Source organism: Lampetra fluviatilis, chromosome 23 (assembly GCF_964198595.1).
Source record: "Lampetra fluviatilis chromosome 23, kcLamFluv1.1, whole genome shotgun sequence".
Lineage (NCBI taxonomy): Eukaryota > Metazoa > Chordata > Hyperoartia > Petromyzontiformes > Petromyzontidae > Lampetra > Lampetra fluviatilis.
Genome location: NC_136297.1, coordinates 1,758,110 through 1,778,045, shown reverse-complemented (window position 1 = coordinate 1,778,045; position 19,936 = coordinate 1,758,110). Strand labels below are relative to the sequence as shown.

The 19,936-nt window shown below is 46.7% G+C and overlaps 1 protein-coding gene across 6 annotated transcripts in view; it reads right to left on the bottom strand.

The window, feature by feature from the left end:
• Nucleotides 1-2,832: 2,832 nt before the first annotated feature.
• Nucleotides 2,833-19,936, bottom strand: part of LOC144940607 (serine/threonine-protein kinase Sgk1-like) — a 42,566-nt gene continuing 25,462 nt past the window's right edge. For all 6 annotated transcript variants that reach the window (XM_078866853.1, XM_078866851.1, XM_078866850.1 and 3 more), the window contains 7 exons: nucleotides 17,976-18,088; nucleotides 16,560-16,596; nucleotides 14,504-14,590; nucleotides 13,001-13,096; nucleotides 10,082-10,237; nucleotides 9,017-9,106; nucleotides 2,833-7,311 (listed from right to left, as the gene is read on the bottom strand). In XM_078866853.1, coding sequence (XP_078722979.1) covers nucleotides 7,141-7,311; nucleotides 9,017-9,106; nucleotides 10,082-10,237; nucleotides 13,001-13,096; nucleotides 14,504-14,590; nucleotides 16,560-16,596; nucleotides 17,976-18,088 — 750 coding nt within the window. In that variant the 3' untranslated portion in view covers nucleotides 2,833-7,140. The remainder of the gene's footprint in view (nucleotides 7,312-9,016; nucleotides 9,107-10,081; nucleotides 10,238-13,000; nucleotides 13,097-14,503; nucleotides 14,591-16,559; nucleotides 16,597-17,975; nucleotides 18,089-19,936) is intronic.

Sequence of the window (19,936 nt, the reverse complement as noted above, 5' to 3'; positions counted from 1 at the left end):
AATGTTTTGCTGTTCGTCAGAAGACAAAACCTGTGTACGTGAGAGAATTAGTGAGTAAAACACATTCCTGCGGAGGGAGCTGGTAGGAACGTTGGGTTGCTCGGTCAATGGCCAGGGTCAACGGCGGCGTGGTGTATTCCGCAAATATGCCCGACTGTGAGGGCGGGCACAAGCCGACGTGAGTAGGTTACACGTTGAGTTTTATAAGGGCACCACGGGGTGACCAGCCCCTCCCCACCCAGCCCCCACCCCTCCCACCCCCCTCCCAGCCCCACCCTCCCCACCCAGCCCTTCCCCACCCTCCCCACCCAGCAACTCCCCACCTTCCCCACCCAGCCCCTCCCCACCCTCCCCACCCAGCCCCTCCCAACCCTCCCCTCCCCACCCAGCCCCTCCCTCCCCACCAAGCCCCTCCCTGCACGACGGACGGACGGACACAATAATCCCCTGTGGGCTGGTGTAACCAGGAGGTTCCTACCGGTATTAAGGATACGTGACTGAATGAATGAAGGAAAGTGAACGAGGCAGAAATTATCGAATGGGTGAGAATGAATGAGAGGCGTGATTGAGTAAATGAATGAGTGGTACGAGTGACTTCATCAGAGAAATGTGAGTAAATGAGAGATTCACGAGTGAATGAAGGAATGAGTGAATGTGCGAGGTAAGTGAGCACGTGATAGTGAGTTTAGTGCAGTTGTGGCGGTATCGTGTCAAGTGGTGCAATTAAATGGCGTGGTAGTGTCCACAAGTGGTGTCGTGGAGGCTCAGTAGGGGACACAGAATGTGCATCGGCCAGTCATCTCAGCCAGTCAACCCATGGCACCTGGGTCTGTCCCGTGACCTTGGGGCGTTCGACACTTAACGTGGCCTTAAAGTGCACCTAGCCTGGCACAAGCGTCGCGGTGACGTCGCCGCCACTTAGTGGCGATTGATGTTGTTGGTGTTGGTGTACGGAGGACGGGCTGCCCTCTCGTTTATATATAAACATATATTAGGGGTCGCCAACCTTTCAAAAAGAGAGATGTTAACTCCATTGCCCGGTATGCAGGAGGTCATGGTTCGACCCCGACGCTGACGCCTGCTCCTGTATATTTGGAGTTGGGATGCTCTCCCCGTGGTCGCGTGGATTTTTCTCCGGGCCCTGCGGATTTCCCTCCACTTTGAGAAACACGCGTTGAGATGACTTGTCTGCGATACGTTTCCACGTGATCAGCTGCTTCGCTGAGCTATCGTTTGTGGCCTGGTGGCTACTCAAAAAAGAGCTATTCAGCTCAATTGGCCTTACCTGGTGAAATAAAAAAACATGTTTGACGTCACGCACCTGGGGGGGGGGGGGGTCAGACATTTGTGACGATGTGTGACGAGGGGGGAGGGAGGTTGAAATGTGACGTTACATCAAAATGCGCAACTTTAAATAAATATAGACAACACGTTCTACTTAATTAGACTTTTTGATGTTTTCTCCTACAACATCAGAGTGCAGCGCCACATTAAATACGCACTACAATGACAATAGTTTAAAGCGATTTGAAGCATGTTTTATTTTTTTTAGGGGGGGGGGGCAGAGCTTTGTGACGTCATATTTGAGGGGGGGGGGTCTGACTTTTTGTGACACCGTGGGGGGGGGGGGGTCAAAACTCGTCCAAAATCGCGTAACGTCATTTATTGACGGCCCCAAATCTCGCAGGTATACAGCAGATGACAAACAAATTCTGACTTAAACTAAATATGTGATGGATTATACTGCGTCGATTTATTTCCCCCCACCCTTTAGTTCATTCTTTAACAATACAGTTTTGACTGTTGTACATGGTAATCCATTCCCCTGTCGTATTTAATACATTATCTTTACGTTAAATTATGTTTAAGACTTAGTTGTATTGGTTTTTTTAATGGCTTTGGACTGAGCCGCCGGTTGCTAACCCCTATACAGTATATGATAATACAATATACAAAAAACCACCACAGTACATTTCTTAATTATTAAAAGAAATGTACTGCCCTTAATCCAATGATGGATGCGGGCCTTTCCATGCTGTGTTGATCATGGGCGTGGTTGTTTGACTGTGAGGATGCTTCGTGGGTGAAGTCCAATAGGATGCACTATGAGACCTCTATTACCAGTGGCAAAATATAGTAATAGGTTTTTACCCTTTCAACTGGTACAAAAACTGACACATGTATACAATAGGATGGCCACAAATCTTCTGTCTACAATTGGCAGCTACTCCTGTCAGCAGCTCGGCATGGGGAAGGAAACGCCACTTGTGGAAGCGCCAGGAGTGACGCCTCGAGTTGGTGTAAGCGGCTGGATGCTGCTGCTGTTGCTGCCTTTGCTTGATCTCTGCGTTAGCCGTGAACAATTTGTAGACATTCAAAATGTGTACGGCGAGAATGAGTGTAACCAAAGACACAATAACCGCTTTTGACTTCGCTGTATCCAATGGTGTACTTTAATGTTGATATGCCTAAGGTGACCCTGGCCTGAACGTTTTACCTCATTCTCGCGAAAGGATAAATAAATGCCACTGCAACACTCCCATAACTCATTGGCAGCCATTACCATTTGATAGAGCCACTTAATCATCATTGAAAAAATACCCTCTGTGGGATTCTGTCGGAGGGTAGAAAGCAAAGTGTGGTGGTGTCAATGGCTTTGGCCACACGATCATATCTTCGTTTTGAAAAGTAAACCAGCCCAACCCTTGGACTAATGTGTCCCGAGCTGGTCCAGCCCTACGCATGCATACTCCCAGTTGCTACCTCGTGACAATGAGGAAACACACTCGATATGGCCAACACCACAAAAGCCACAACCACGGGTTACTTTTTTAAAATGTTTTTATTTTTTGTCATTGACAGCTCCCGGCACAGTGTGCGCCTCAATATTTTTTGCCACAATTATCAGCAACAAATATGAAATAATTCTTGTTTTTACCCGTAACTATATAAAGGTCATTTGTTATAATTGTTGGCCTTCTAAAATTCCCAAATAACCTCCAGAGCTCGTTAATAATGCCCCTTGCTTCAACGTACCGCTTCTACTCTTACACCTGAATGCCATATCCATACCCACGTTTACAAAAGCCAAACAGGAAATCGAATTCTCATGCAAAGGTTAAAGTGGGCTGATGAATGAGACTGGAATAAGTGATATCATTTCTGTATGAATAAACCAATCAAAATAATTAACAAAATACACATAGTCTAAAACCTACATCATCCTATCATCATTTTTAATCTTTGCAAAGTGTTTTTTTGTTTGTTAGGATATTCACGTGAAATATTGTAAGACATGAAACATCCCCAACTTCAAAATCATGTACACATTCAAAGAGATTCAGCAAAATTTGGCCCCTTGCATTGAATCTTGCAACGGGTCCATGCCACGAGTCTTGAGTGGGTATCTATCGGACCATTTTGCCAGTGTCCAAGATGATGAAAAACAGGATTAGGTATGACCCTTTCTGGCAATAAAAGAGGTGCTAGGATGTTCAAACACCAAATAGATACCTGTTTGCCAGGCGTCAATTCTGCAATAACCACATCCACTTGTGGAAAAACATGCAAACATTCTCTGATAATATACGCAGTCTTTGAAACCGATTGCATTTCGATGCATAATTATCAGAGCATGTTTATTTGCATGTTTTACCACAAGTTTGTGTGGTTAATACAAACCTGATGCCTTGCAAAATGTATATATTTGGTGTTTGCAACATCCTAACACATGTTTCATTGCAAGAAAGGCTAAAACCTAGGGTTCTTTTTCAGAATCTTGAATGGGGTAGTCCACCATCTGCCATTATATTTCTGGCCTAATCATCCTGACACACAGCAGGTGCCCATATCAGACTGAGTCAACTCAGTAAAGACCCGCTGGGTAGAGCCAAATGAAATCATGAAAACGATCATTCAGTAGATACGATAGGCTATGGATTCCTGACTTGGAGCCAGCGAACGCGATGCCTGAGATACAAATAAAAATTATGCTGTGGAAAATTATGTATGAGTTGTGGTCGTTAGCCCGCGCGAAAACTATAACATCAACCCTGACCTCTAGTCCTTACTCTGATCATTACCCTAACCTGTCAAATATATCTCTGACCACGAGCTTGGCTTCAATACTAGTCTTAACCTTAATCATCGTGCTAAAGTTATATTGAATGGACCAACCTCACTAACTATAATTCCAACAGTAGCTACTAGTCCTGACTATAATAACTATAGCCCTTATCCATAGATTTCACCATCTCTGAAGCTACACCTAGGCGTGCACCAATTGCCACTTTTTTATATCCCGTTGAATACTAAATACCTGAATTAGATGTTCGAATGCATCAGGATTCAAACCGAATAGTAAAGTCGAGGCGATGTAATGAGAGTAGAGAGCTGCAGGCACATGCGGTGATATATTAGATACATAAACTTGCGAGAAGTCACGGTGAGAGATGCAGATAAAATAGATAACAGACAAGAGAGTTACATTGGTGAAGAGAGATGGGTAGAGGTGTAAATTGCGAGAAACATCAAATATAGACACGCAATGATTGAATACTGACATAGAGCCAATATATGCGTTCACATGAGGTGCGAAATTAAATATCAGAAGAATTATAAGCGTGAGAAAAAGGGCAGTGATACATTCAGATGATGCCAAGGTGCAGACAAACATAGATAACAGGCACTTGGCTTGAAACATTTTCGAGCATTCAATATTCGGTCAGATCCAAATTTGGGATGGCCATTCGGCACAATGGTAGCTTCTAGCCTTAGCCCTAATTCTACCCCTCACCTGAGCCCTACTTTAACTAAAAAAATAACTATTTTGTATTTCACCAGGTAAGGCCAAATGAGCAACATGTTTTTTTTTCACAAGCGGCCAGGCCACAAATGATATCTCAATGAAGTGGCTTATCACGTGGAAATTTACAGCAGCCAAATACTATAAAAGCATGTTTCTAAATGTGGAGGGAAAAACCGGAGGGTCCGGTTAAAAATCCACGCGACCACGGGGAGACACATGCAAACTCCAAATATGCAGACGTCAGCGTCGGGATCGAAACCACGACCTGAAAATCAGGCGAGGTAGTTAACATCTCGTCACCGTGACGCCCGTAGGTCACACTCGACTCTTGCCAATTGTGAACGGATGTCCATGTTGACGTGACACCAGTAGTCCATGCCAAGAACAGCAAATACAAGGTGCCACGTCATTTTGCCTTTGCATGACGACACCAGCCCCCGTTTACAATGGGTTGTGTCGTCCAGTTCTAACGACTCATGGGTCAGTACCCTCAGCTGGAGAGATGGTTGATCATCTCACCTTGGACTGCTCTGTGAAGCATACAATAGCCAGCAGATTTGACGAGACGCAGAGTTTTCCTATGGAGCGCCGTGATCAGTTTCGGTACATTCCACCATGCGGCTAAACTCTGATCAAAATCCTCCTCCTCCTCTCCCTTACCCTATCCCCCGAGGCCTAAATCGCATGCGCTTCACAACACGTGAGACGGTTGTGAAGCGCACGTAAAGTAATACATGATGGTGATGACGTCTAATCTGGGAAGGGGAGCGCATTCTTGTTCGCAGGAATATTGTTGGGTGCACTTGGGAGAGGTAGTGGTTGGAAAGTGGGTGTGATGTTATACATTTACCGTAAAAGGCACATAGATTATGATTTACAGGCAAACCTCATGGATTCACATACCAACTACTGTGAAATCTGACTTTGCATTTTTTCACTTTACAGTAATGTTACGTATCTGTGTAGATATAAGAAAATATAAAATGCTAAATATAAAATATAGCCATTTATCCCCTTGCATTTGCATATTACACAATATTACATTTTGTAAAAGAATGCACTTTGTTTGTGGTGTGTTAAGACTTCATCAGTCACAGTGCTAACATGTCCATATGTCTGGGTGCATTCAAGTGTAAAACAAACATTCAACCACTTGAAAAAAAAAAGGTCAGCTTCCTAATATTTGCAAAGGCCCCAGGCATTAGTGCAAATCGATGAGGTTTGCTTGTAAATACAAATCAATATGTATTAGAACTTTCTCCAGTGTTGCAATAAAACATTGGTTTAGTGATCGGCAGGGGTGTTGATGTCATGGCCTGCAAGTCTCCTACCTGACGGTGGCCTGTAACACGGTGCCAAGCTGAATGCAGCCGAACAGAGCTGAACAAAGTTGGCCAGACCCAGGGCCAACTCTGCTTACCACTCGTGGCCGTGCGAATGCATTGCCGGTCACCATTCTTCCGGCTTGAAACTCGTCACGGAAATGACACGGTCTTATTCGACCTCTCGCTTTGTTCTTTAGAACACGTTTAAACGCATTGTCCCTCGGAGACAGCAATATTTGATTCACCACTACCCGCACCTCGGGTTACATGGGGTGGGGATCTATGGCTCCAATCATAACCGAGCCATCCTGGCCAGCGTCAGAACGCTCACTCTTCCGCGCAGACCTCTCTCCCGTTCACGCTTCACGAGACAAATGACCGTGCGATTGGGAGTGAATCACGTTCAAGAAGATTGTTAAGGTGTACATAAGTCAATTACTGATATATCTTAGCTACTAGAAGTAAACACTAAAAAGCAGGCTCATAATGCCATGTCATCACTGTCGATTGGGTGTTGTTCATCTACTACATTTGAAATCACGATGTGAATCAATCAAAATAGAACGTTTTTGTTCATTATTCACCCTCATCTGGTAGCTAGAGAGAGGCATTGGCAGATGTGTCAAAGGGAGGCTATGTTGGCCGATGCGCTCGCGAAAGAAGTGGGGTGATGGTATAGCAAGGTGTGATCTGACAGCAGGTGGGCGAGGGGTCATGGCAGGAGACAAACGTGGATCATTGTTCATTACAGCTGGGTGTCAATTACAGCAGTACCGCTTGCTATCAAGAGGCACTGTCTATCATGGGCGGCTGCAGCCCATTATAGCAAAGCGTCCTCTGCTAGCGAGGTGCTGCATACTGAAGGAACGCATTGTCCGTTACAGGAGAGTATTTTGGAAGCTTCGCCCTGTTATAGCGAGACATCACCGTTGGGTGGGGAAAGCGCCCTTCGCTAAATAGTATCGAAGCTTCGTCACACGGAGGCAGCTGCCATCGTTAGTTCGTTCGTCAGAGGAAGGTGTCATCAGCCGACGGGGCGTATGAGAAGCCCAGGAAGGCGTCCCCAGCGGCCACGACGCTGCTGCTGACGATGGCTGGGTCGGGCGACCGTCCCACGGAGTTGGGCACCGGTTCCCGCACAAACTCCGGGTCGAAGTGGCGCAGATCCGATGGGCCCGCCTGAACCACGTGGGCAGCACAAATGCGCGCACCGTCACGTTACGAGTTGAAAATAATGAAAACAATCTCTAAGAAGTTAAACGAAACAGCGCGATCACAAAAGAACCACAGAGGAGAGGCCGTTTGTTGTTTTGCTCCAGGTGGATAAGCAGACAGAGTCGTGAACCCGAAGGCCTGGCGGCTATGGCTGGGCGTCAAGACGCGCAAAGATATTCACCAGCTGCGACCCTCCGTCCATCGTCATCTCTTGCATCTTTACACACGAGACCAACATGCTCACTTCCAATTCCCTCCTCCTTGGCATTTATTGGGAAGATGACACCAGTATTTATACATATAACGCACATTCCAAAACTCTACCGCGCAAGTTGCCAAGTATGACATAAATAACTTAGAGGAATGCCGATGTGGCAGTTTAGCAACTAGTACTTGAATGCGTCTGTGCAGATTTAAGAGTGTTTTATCACCTCTCGTCTGCATGGGTTCTTTCTGGGTACTACCGTTTCTTCCCAGAGGCCAAACATCTCAATGGAGGACCATCATGAAAAGTCTTAAGACACAACGATATTTGCCTGGATGAATAAAGAGATTTATAGATATTATTACACTAGTATAAATTATGATATTGGGCATCACGGTGGCAATATGTTAATTACCTCGCCGGGAAAACAGGAGGACGTAGGTTCGATCCCGACCCAAACCGCCTGTATATTTGGACTCTCTCTCCCCGTAATCACGTGGATTTTTCTCCGGGATTTCCGATTTTTCCATCCACATTTAGAAACATGCGTTCAGAGTATTTGGCTGCGAAAACATTTGCACGTGATAAGCCACTTCGGTGAGTTATCATTTGTAATAGCCAGCTCGCTTCTGAGAAAGAGCTATACAGCTCAGTCGGTCTTACCTGGTAATATAATAATAGTTGAGTTTTATAGTTTGTATTATTTAACACCAATGCGCTCCATAAGGTGACCGATAGGAGACATGGAGGTTGCAAACAGCAGGAGACTGAGGGCCGAACCATGACGGACTGCGCACGAGAGCTTTGGTTTCTGCGGATGAAGACTCCCCCCCCCCCACCATACTCTGACCGAGAAACTGCTGAGAGGTCAGATTGTTGTAATGGAGCTGGGACACTTGTCTCGGGGTCAGATTCCAGAAAGCCAATGAGGGGAAAAAAAGTACTCGCCATTACCTCGTGACACCTTCCGAGGTGTTCATCGCGAAAGCAGTGCACGCTAACGCCGAGTTTAATACGATGCTGCAGAGTTACAGTGACAAAAAAAACATTCTAAGGCTGTCGCTGTCACCAAGCTGCGGAGGAGCTGTAAATACTCTTGGTTTTTTCGGTAAAGTCACGTAGGTAAAAAATTTAATGAAAAAACAACTAAATAATTTTGCTGTGACGGTTCCACCTGAAGACGGAAGCTTGTGTTGCCTCCGAAACGTCGTGATTTAATTTAGTTGTTTTTTAATTAAATTTTTACCGAGAAAACCAAGAGTATGAATCCTTGCAGTCACAAAAACTTCAAATCTAGAGCTGTAAATATTCTGTGGACCACGGTGGGCACAGTTGGGGAGGGGGCAGCGACAGCTTCCACACGCATGGAGTTGTTCTCTTATTCAGCCCGAGACCTGGTCCGGCTCGATAAAAAAAAACGGCTAGCCTGACGTTTTTCTCGCTCGCTTGTGCTGGGACACATACCACGTCCGGATTGTAGGGGGGCGTGATGCGCCTGGCGTAGAGGTCGTCCCAGTTGATGGAGGAGAAAAACGCGTGGTTCTTGATCTCCAGCTGCATCGACAAAGAAAACGAGAGAGAGAGAGAATGGGCATTGAAGGCAAGCCGCAGCAGCAGCAACGTCAGAGCCAGCAAACGGCGGGATAGTCGGTAAGAATACCCAGGTGATTAGGCGGTGGTGGTGGTGATGATGTGGAAGAGGTATTGAGGATCTAATGAGAAGAGGTGTTGGTGCAGCGGTAGATGTCATGAATGGAGGTGGTGGTGGTGAAGTGGAAGTAAGGATGTGGTAGAAAGATGGTAATGGCGAGAGGAGGATGTTGTGATAATGTATTGGCGAGGTGTAGATGGTGAGGCGTAGATGTTGAGGTGTAGATGCTGCTGAGGTGTAGATGGTGAGGTGTAGATGGTGAGGTGTAGATGGTGAGGTGTAGATGGTGAGGTGTAGATGGTGAGGTGTAGATGGTGAGGTGTTGGTGCTGGTGAGGTGTAGGTGGTGGTGAGGTGTAGGAGCTGGTGAGGTGTAGCTGGTGAGGTGTAGCTGGTGAGGTGTGGGTGGTGGTGAGGTGTAGATGGTGGTGAGGTGTAGGAGCTGGTGAGGTGTAGATGGTGAGGTGTAGATGGTGAGGTGTAGGTGCTGGTGAGGTGTAGATGCTGGTGAGGTGTAGATGGTGAGGTGTAGATGGTGAGGTGTAGATGCTGGTGAGGTGTAGATGGTGGTGAGGCGTAGATGGTGAGGTGTAGATGGTGAGGTGTAGGTGGTGAGGTGTAGATGGTGAGGTGTAGGTGGTGAGGTGTAGATGGTGAGGTGTAGGTGGTGAGGTGTAGGTGGTGAGGTGTAGATGGTGAGGTGTAGGAGCTGGTGAGGTGTAGGTGGTGGTGAGGTGTAGCTGGTGAGTTGTAGGTGGTGAGGTGTAGATGGTGAGGTGTAGGTGCTGGTGAAGTGTAGATGCTGGTGAGGTGTAGCTGGTGAGGTGTAGATGGTGGTGAGGCGTAGGCGCTGGCGAGGAGCTGGTGAGCAGGACGTACAAAGTCTGCGACGGCGCCCAGGCGCAGGTGCTTCTCCTTGTGCAGGAGACGGTCCAGGACGTCGCGGGCGGGCGCTGCCAGACCCGGTCGGAAGCGCACCGGCCGGTGCAGGATGCTGTCGTACATCTCCGCAGTGTTGCGGCTATAGAATGGGGGCTACGGGGAGGGGGGGGGGGGCACGGCAGGGATGGAGGGGACGTTAGACGAAGGGTCTGGGACTTGGAGAGAAGCAGCGGAGGGATGCGAGCGGCCGAAAGTAGGCGGAGGAGTTATGCACGCGGAGAAAAGGGTGGTACAAGGGAGGTCCCCGCTATATACAGATAGTCCCCGACTTACGATATTTCGATCTTACGATGGTGAGAGCGATACGACAAAATTGTAAAATATTTTAAATTTCGCGCGGCAGGCAAACGCAGCAGCGTACGAGGTACGATACTGCACTTTATCATCGCCATCCTCCTCTTCCGATAACTAAATTAATGTAGCCATCAACAACCTAACATCGTTCAAGTACGCAGACGACGGACAGAATCTTGGTGAGTACAAGACAATATGATACGTTAAGATACGTTCAATGCATGTATGATACGTAGCTTTAGCGGTTATGGTAAAATATTTTTTTAAATGCCGTTTAAGATTGTTTGACAAGTCTCAATGCTGTTTGAAGGTTCTTGAACTCAGAATTGGTTATAAATGCGTGTGTTTGTGTACAGTACGTCTTGTACAATATAGCATGTACAGTACCTGCTTTTCTGTACATGTACAGCATGTATTGCGATTGCTAGGTATGAAACACAACATTTCCCCAAGTTGCGGTCCCTATCCCTACCTTATTCCATTGCTTCTAATGGGAGAAACTTCCCCACTTTGCGTTGCAAAGGCAATGTTTACGCATTGTACGGTCCCTATCCCCACCTATTAACATGTATCCCTATGGGGGAAAAGTCCCCGTTATACGTCATTTTTGGAAACGTCGCAACTTTCCGGTGCCTAACCCCGACGTGTATCGGGACCCCCCCCCCCCCCCCCGTGTATGACAGAGAGGAGAAGAGAATAATGAGCAGTGGTGAGAGACAGAGAGAGAGTGCACCAGGCAAGGAATAAGGAGCTTGGTGTTAAACAGAAGGAACTCTTTGGCGAGTCTTCTCGTGACTCAGGGGGACTATGATGGCTGGCTCTAGTCTGTGCTAAACTCTGCACTCCCATCCGCGGTGGAGCCGGGTTCTCCTGTCTCAAGGGTTGTATGGCTTCAGCCTCGTCACCAGTGGTGCACACAAAGATGTAAAAAAAATGGTGTAATGTTTGAATAAAGTGAACAACACGTTTTTATTGACATGGTGTGGCCGCTTGATATTATATTTGATTACGTAAACAGATAACATTCAATTACTCCCAGTGGCTTTAAACTTAATGACTTTTAAATATCACGGCCACTGATTCAAAAGCACAACATGTCTGAAAATGTGAAGATGATAAATATGCAATTCAGATATGACAAAAAGCATTGCGTTGAGCACTTGCAGTGATTGTACAGGAAATGCAAACCTTGCTCTGAGGGACTCATTGCGCGGATAAAATGTGATACCAGAATGATTTCTGTGCTTAATTAGACCTCTTTTGCCAGTACCAAAATATAATAATAGGGGTTTTCCCCTTTTTTCTGGCAACAAAACTGAAACCTTTTAACAAGGATTCATGTCTGCATTCACCTCAATACTTGCAGTCAAAATGCAAACAAAAACACACTATGATCATATATGCATTGTCCTTGAAACTGATTGGTCCAAACCAAGGGATGGCTTTCTTTTGAGCCTCGACCCGATTTCTGTGCTGTAATCATCAGCCTCATTATCATTCATTTTCAGCACTGCCATCGCTACGTGCTAAAATGCCTCTCTGAGGCCAGCACGAAGTTTGTAGTGACGCCTGTGCATTGTGAGGACTCGACTCGCGTGCACGGGACGTAGTTGATACACCGGTGATTGCTGGGTTAGGCCAGGCGGTGATCTCACCGAATCTGAGTGATAAACCCTCCACCGCCCGGTTTTGATTGTGTCAGCTCTCCCTCGACAATCAAGCCTATTCATGAGATGCGCAGTGTTTTGCTTGAGCAAGCGTAAAGCATCTTTAGGAGGAGATCCAGGAAGTCAGAGCCACCATGTCACCTGACTCGGCTTCCCCAATAGGTTTCATGACCCCCACAGGAATAACCAATGACAATTAAACCCGATATTAAGCATCATAATTTATCGGGGCCAATGATGGACATTGTATGCATTACATAATTGTCGATAAAACAAAACTAGACTAAAAAGATTTTTATTCTACCAGGTAAGGCCCATCGAGCTCTTTTTCAGAAGCGACCTGGCCACAAATCATTCATAGCAGCCAAATACTCTAAACACGTGATGTTCATTCTAAATGTGGAGGGAAAAACTGGAGGACCCGGATGAAAAATCCACGCGGCCAAGGAGAGAACACGCAAACTCCAAATAAACAGGCATCGTCAGGGTCGGGATCCAACCCACGACCTCCGGCATACCAGGCGAGGGAGTTAACATCTCGGCACCGTGGTGCCCCTAAACAAACTGGTTGAGTTTCGATTTAAAGCTTTCGTGACTGCAGGGATTCATCTTCTTGGTTCTTTCGGTAAAGTCACGTAGAAGGGAAATAATAAAATAATAAAAATAAAACATAATAAAATACAATTCTCACGACAGCGTCTTTCCGACAGGCCTGTTCTTCACCTGAGGACGGCTGCTTGCGTTGTGGCCGAAACGTCGTGAGAATTGTATTTTATTATGTTTTATTTGTATTATTTTATTACTTCCCTTCTACGTGACTTTACCGAAAGAACCAAGAAGACGAACTGGTTGAGGTTGCGAGGGTGCGGAGGGCAACGGTGCGGGTAGTTCTCACCAGGCCATGGATCATCTCGTACAGCACCGAGCCCAGGCACCACCAGTCCACCGTGCGGTCGTACGGCAGCTTCTGGAGGACCTCCGGGGCGAGGTACTGCAACCATCACCAGGCCCAGAAATAAATCACACGCTGCGCCAGAAAATGCCACTGCCGATGTGCAGTGTCCGAGGGATGCATTCGGATTTTAAGGAACAATTTCCGATATTTTTGGATGATTTATTCAGTATACTTGTGTAACATGTCTGCGTGCTAACAACGGTGGACCTCACCCGATGCCAGGTGACGGAAAAATGGTCTTCGGGTCAAATCGACACGATATTTATTTTATGGATCGTGCAAAACTTCATATCTGGGCCAGATTTTTCCAACTTTTCATATTCATCTGAAAATCAGGAGCACATCCCTAATGGTGTCGTACATGGTGTGTGGCGTATGGTTTTATCTGGCATGTAAAGAAAGCTAAGACATCCATACAATTGCCTTTTAACTATCCAAAGAATGAGAATTGGAACAGGTGACAAGGCCTTTGTGGTTACAGCACTAAAGTTTTGTTTCCTCCCTGAACATCGTATATCTTCCTTCAAAATTTGTTTTTCCTGAAGCAGAAGATTGGTGCTGGATACAGCCACATTTACAAATGTGATTTTGAACTTTGATCCTTACCAGTGCAGTATCGATGGGTCAATGTCAATGTGCCGTTTTATTAAGGGACGACTACTGCTGTGGTGTGTTGTTATCTTGCCGTGGTCTGGGACTGTTGTTGTTGTTTTGCTGCCTTGCCCAAGCTTGCATATATTGTTGAGAAATCGGCAGGAATTGATAAACCTTTTCGATTTGTACTCATAGATTTTATTTTTATTTGTTTACTTTTAGTGACTTTCTTACATCTCCTACACTTTGCACTCCTGTTGGTTTTAGTATCGTTGTAACTTTCCGACCCGCCCCTGCTGGACATCTGATTCTGGTACGGCACAGCGTGTGATGCTCAGTGTGTTGTGTGCGTGGGGAGCAGTGGTGCAGTGGTTCATGAACTGCGCTACGAATCCGGCGATCCGAGTGCAATTCCCGCTCACGGCCAACAACACAAGTGACGATTACAATGTGTAACAATTTTTGTATTTTGTTCCTGGGTAGTAAGTGTTATTTCGTAATTGCTTATGCCTCAAAAGTACAGAAAATGGCTATTATTCCCCACAAATTTTGCTTTTGTGACCAGGACAGTGATATTTCGAATTTTACCTATTTTCAATGAGAAAACGGGCGAATTTGTGTCTTTTCGTTCACATAAAGTCAGAAAAAAAGTAAATATGAATCAAAATTAACATGTATTTATGCTAAAGTAATACACATTTATATTTGTGCTTTACCCCACATTATTTATTAAAACGCGATTTTTTTATTTTACACAACGCGTTGTTCTTCATGAAGGCAATGTTCTAGGAGAAACAACGGAGACTGTACAGAGTGGGGGGGGGGGGGGGGTGAGGCCCTGCCATTCACCTCCGGGGTGCCACAGAAGGTGGAGGTGGTGTCCTTGGGCTCGATGCCCTCTTTGCACAGCCCAAAGTCCGTGAGCACGATGTGGCCCTGAGCAGCACAGGGAGACAGCACGGAGCCATGAGCCTGAAGCTCAACCGTAGGCACGCATCATCCCGGCCAGCAGACACGCGGCGCTGTGGTACCAGAGGTACAGTCAATTATCATTGATCCGGCGGCTTTGGGGACGTCCATAAATGACGTCACGCGATTTTGAACGATTTTTTTACCCCCCCCTCCCCTCGTCACACGGCGTCACAAAGTCAGACCCCCCCCCTGAAATATGACGTCACAAAGCTCTGCCACCCCCCCCCCCCCGAAAAATAAAACATGCTTCAAATTGCTTTAAACTATTGTCATTGTAGTGCGTATTTAATGTGGCGCTGCACTCTGATGTTGTAGGAGAAAACATTTATGAAAAAGTCTATTTAATTAAGTAGAACGTGTTGTCTATATTTATTTAAAGTTGCGCATTTTCATGTGACGTCACATTTCTCACCCCCCCCCCCCATCGTCACAAATTTCTGACCCCCACCCCCCAGGTACGTGACGTCATTTATGGACGGCCCCTTTGGGGGTAAAGGGAGCGCGAGATTTAAAAAAATGCCAGGTAATCACTACTTATTATTTAAAATAGCTTATCTTTGCAAATTCTTGAATACCATTATGTCTTTAGTTGTTGTGTATACGTTATTTTAGTGTTTTAAACGTGTTTACAACGTGAAATAAATAAACGTAACATTTTTTACGAGAACAAATATCCTCCTGTAAAAAGTTACTGTAATAATCACTGTACTGTACTTGCCACTCAAATCTTGAAGACCGGATTGATGATAGGGTGTGCATACATAATTGGACCCTGAAATCAAGCACAACTACTTTTTTGACATGCACGTAGTGCCGATCACAGGATTGGTACAACCTTTGGAGCGGTTTTTGGCAGTATTCGCCTGATTGGCCCGGGACCGCCGGATAATGTTGGAAGCCGGATAATCTCGCGCCGGATAATAATAATTGATGATCGACTGTATGTATAACTTCTTTCACACCACCGTACGTAGTCAACCAGCCGCTGCTAATCGGAGGTGCGGGGGAAGGACGTAAAACTAGACACCAAAAAGCCGTTGATAAATAAATACATTTTCAATTTAGACGCAACGGCCCAGCCCCGGCAAAGTCTCGGCGAATGGTGGCGCCCTCACCGCGCAATGGAAACACTCAATGAGGAAACTGGGGGTGTGTTTGCTAAATAGAAATTGCCCTTGGTCAGCTTCCACCGCACGTCACTATTACTTCGCATTCTAGGTTCTGTTTTGGGTTTTTCGGTAATTTGTTAGCCGCGCTTACGAGTCACGCTTAAGGACATCTGCTGACATTTGTTGTCAAGCAGCTGTCATCCCTCCATCGCACGCAGTCGCCTTTGTGGCCCGGGTTCCCATTGAAAGCGAGGCTCTTAAGCCTCAATGAGTTATCGGCTTGTTGAGTAGCGGATATGTCTGTAACGTGTTTGCTGTCCTGCCTCGCACCACTGTGAGACACTGGGTAGTGCTTATCCACATACACGAACAATTTTTACGATTAAAATTTTAACAGGTAAGGCCCACGACTGAGCTGTTTAGCTTTTTTCAGAAGCGTCTGGCCACAAATATTAGCCCAATGAAGTGGCTTTTCACGTGGATATTTATATCAGGGAAAACCGGAGGACCTGGAGAAAAATCCATGCACCCACGGAAAATATGCAAACACCAAATATACATGGAACAACCTCCTGTGTACCAGGTGAGGTAGTTAACATCTCACCACCATGGCGCTCCACAGCTCAAAGTGGAAATTGCACATTCCTTTGGCAGGCTCTGTCCCATCCTTAACAAATCCTGGGAGGGATGGGATAGCAATGACGATGATCCAATGTGTCCGAGTGAAGTTTAATTGGTCCTGAAGCGATTTGTCCATTTAATAGATCATTCTCAACACTTGCTCATCTTCTCTTATAATAAAATAAAAAAAACTGAAAACATACCTTTGAGTCGAGGAGGATGTTCTCTGGCTTCAGGTCTCTGCGGAAGTCAAGGGTGTCAGATGCGATTTATTTAATATAAAAACATGAAACGGTCAAAACAAAGGTGCACATTCATCAAGGCTTCAGCATTTATTTTGTCACTTGCTAGAAAGAGTTTTCTCTTTCTATGTTTGGGTTTGCATGTTGTATTGTTACGTGTGTGTGTGTGTGTGGTTAATCTGAGAGTAGTTGCACGCTGTATAAGTCAATGTTGCCAGGAGTTCTCTCATCAGCTTTGCGTGGTGTTACTGTGATCTCTGTGTCTGTGTGCAGTTCGTTTTCGCGTCTCCATCACCTCCATGCCAGCGGCAGGCCTCCGAACAGCGCACAATTCATGTTTCAGCAGTCCAGGTGTGGGTCATTCGTACGTAAATCATAGCGGAATAATCTACATCTCTTTGTCAGTCCACTGCTATGCCGGTCATGGGCAATGTTGGTCCGTACTTCACCACCCTGGTCAGTACGGAGTAGGGAGGGGCGACTACTGTGTGTTGTTGTCTTGGTGTGTTCTGCGACTGTTGTTGGTGTTGTTGTTTTGCTACCTTGCCCTAGATTCCATTTAGTATTGAAAAATTGGAAGGAGTGTATGTACTCATGCAATGTGTACTTTTTACGTTGTAAATAGAAGTTTAATTACGTATTTATGTTTAGTGACTTGCTTGCCTTAACTCTACTTTGCACTATTAGCGTGTTTTTGTATTGTTTGTTGTAATTTTCGAACCCTGCTCCCCGACTGGACATCTGTGAAAAAGAGCTTCATAGCTCATCGGATTTTTCCGGGATACATCAAGATGACCATTCTGAGGCTGCAGTCCATCCTCTTTGTCGGGGAGCGGATTCCTCCGTGTCTCAGCCGGCACCGTGCAATGGGCGCAAGTAGGCGAGGCTGGAGGCCGGACCGCAGACAGAGCGGCCCCAAAGCCTGACGGCGCTTTCTTGACACCCTGGAGGCACGGCCACGGCCAGGCTTCCTGCGAACGGTGGCCTGGGCGAATACTCTTAACTTAGCGAGTAATCCTCTGGTAGTAACCCCGTCACTTGTCAACATGCCTTGATTTGCTCGTCTCACTCTGGCCCATTATTGGCACACATACTAATTGAGGCTGATGCTGGTGAAATGTTTGGCAGCATCGGTTCAGAAATCACTCGCGACCGATGTTAGACGCGGCCCAGAATCAAACTCAGAGGGTTGTCTGCTTAGTAGCGTGGTGTGCCGACCACCACCGTGACGCCGCTCCCCCACCCCGCACCATTAGCTACTGCCCCTCGTAGAAGACGCCACTGCAGGTGTCGCACTCGCCCGCTGCAATGTAACCACCCTGCAAGTCACGCTGGACGTCCACGGCGCAGCAGCAGCAGCGTGCACGCGGCAAGCACCTGTAGACGATGTTGAGGGAGTGCAAGTGGCCGATGGCGCTGGCGATCTCCGCTGCGTAGAAGCGAGCCCGCTGCTCCGAGAAGCATCTCTCCCTCTGCAGGTGCAGGAACAGCTGGTTGCCGCAGACACGAGCAGGTTCACACACACGCACACACAGTTATATAGTCATGCAGGTACACAAGCACAAAGGTCACCCATAATGTCTATAACAGACTGTTGGGGCAAGTGCTGTCTGAAGGCCGGGATGGCACACGAGGAGGTGGGTGGCAAGCACGACGCCTGGCCGCCTTTGTCTCCCCAGTGGTGATGCTTACACACTGCACCGGGTACTCATTTGAGGCTAAGTCGACCTAGGAGATGCCCAGGACCGGTTCAGATAATCGTCACTAATGTTGGCCGTGAGCGCAGTGCGCTAACCGCTGCACCACTGCTCACCTAGGCCCACACAAGCAGACATGTGGACGCACGCACAGTCATAGAGACATTCAGGAACACACAGTCCACAGACAAAGATCCCCCTATAGCCTTAACAGACTGGTGGGGCAAGTGCTGTTAGTGAGCACCTATTAAAGCTGAAATGGCACATGAGGGGACTTGCATGGCCTGCACCATGCCTGGCTGCTTTTATTTCCCCAGTGCTCCTTGTTTTCCCACCACACTAGCTACTGATATCAAGCTAAGTGGGGGAGCACGAGGTATCATTCGGCAATGATGTGAGCCTTGGCCGGGAATCAAACTCGGGCCACGGGGATTGTTATCGCAGTGCGCTAACCAGTGTGCCACCACTCCCACAGGGGCCCAGGCATGCACGTGCAGATGTCCACGCACAAACGGGCCCATGCTGTTTGTTTCTTGCAGTGATTCTGTTTGGATTTTGTTACCATTTGTGTTCCGACTGTGCCACGTAAAATTCGTTTCCTGAGGCAGAGGAACGTTGCAGAATTCCCATCGTCAGCAGGCTCATGGCACGCAATGACTCCGACGATGGCAACAACTGCGAATCTATTTCTAAAGCCACTTCCAATGGCATCTCTTTCTGTCAAAGAATGTTGGCCTTGCAAGAATGTGTGCCACATCACTTCAAAAGGTATGTCAACTTTACCCAGCGGAGGTGAACTAGATTCATTCATAAATCACCTTCCTTTCCATTTGGCCACGTAAAAATGAACATGTTTTAGTCTATTGACCTGTTGCTCTTAGCCTGGTCAATGTTAATCGGAAGAATGTGTGTTGGCGGGCAAATTCCTGGAGGCGGATTAAACAAATGTTGCCGGCGTTTGTATTGCTATTGGCAAATGTACTACCCAGGGATGCTCCACTACAGTGCATGGTAAACTAGTTTGGGAAAAGTGAGAAAGTTAATTTAGCCGATTGGATGTTTTGCAGCCTGATAAGAAGGTTTAAACCATCCAACTCCTCCCTGCAACGTGCAAACTGGTTCGGTCAAGGTGCCTGGAATGGAGCCCAGAGCCCAGGATCTTGAGTTGTGCCAGCCCCCCTGCTACACCACTGTTGTAATGTTTTTTTTACTATTTTTTGTTTTAACAAAACAATTCACATACCTGTCAACCCATATGATTTGCCCCGTATTCTCGTACAGGGAAATTGAGTTTTCAGGTCCATACGGCGTACAGCCGTTTCAATACGAGCAAAAAATGTTGTCTATTTGTTTGTGTTTCCCTCGTGATGGGACTTTGTAGGATGAACTTTGAGATTTATAAGGGGCACGGGGTGACCAATAAGGTCTGAATTAGTCAGTAATAAGGTAGGGGCGCTGATAAGGGGTTGACAGGTGTGGATTCAGGTACATAACAGAGGATATGAAAGGAGGTTGACACCAGCACATTCACGGATTAACAGTGCAATGGAAACCTGTCCAAGCCGCATGTTTCAATAAACTCTACAACCCTGGTGTCTCCCTGAGCCCTGGTACCCCGGTTGTGATCTCCACCCGCCTGGG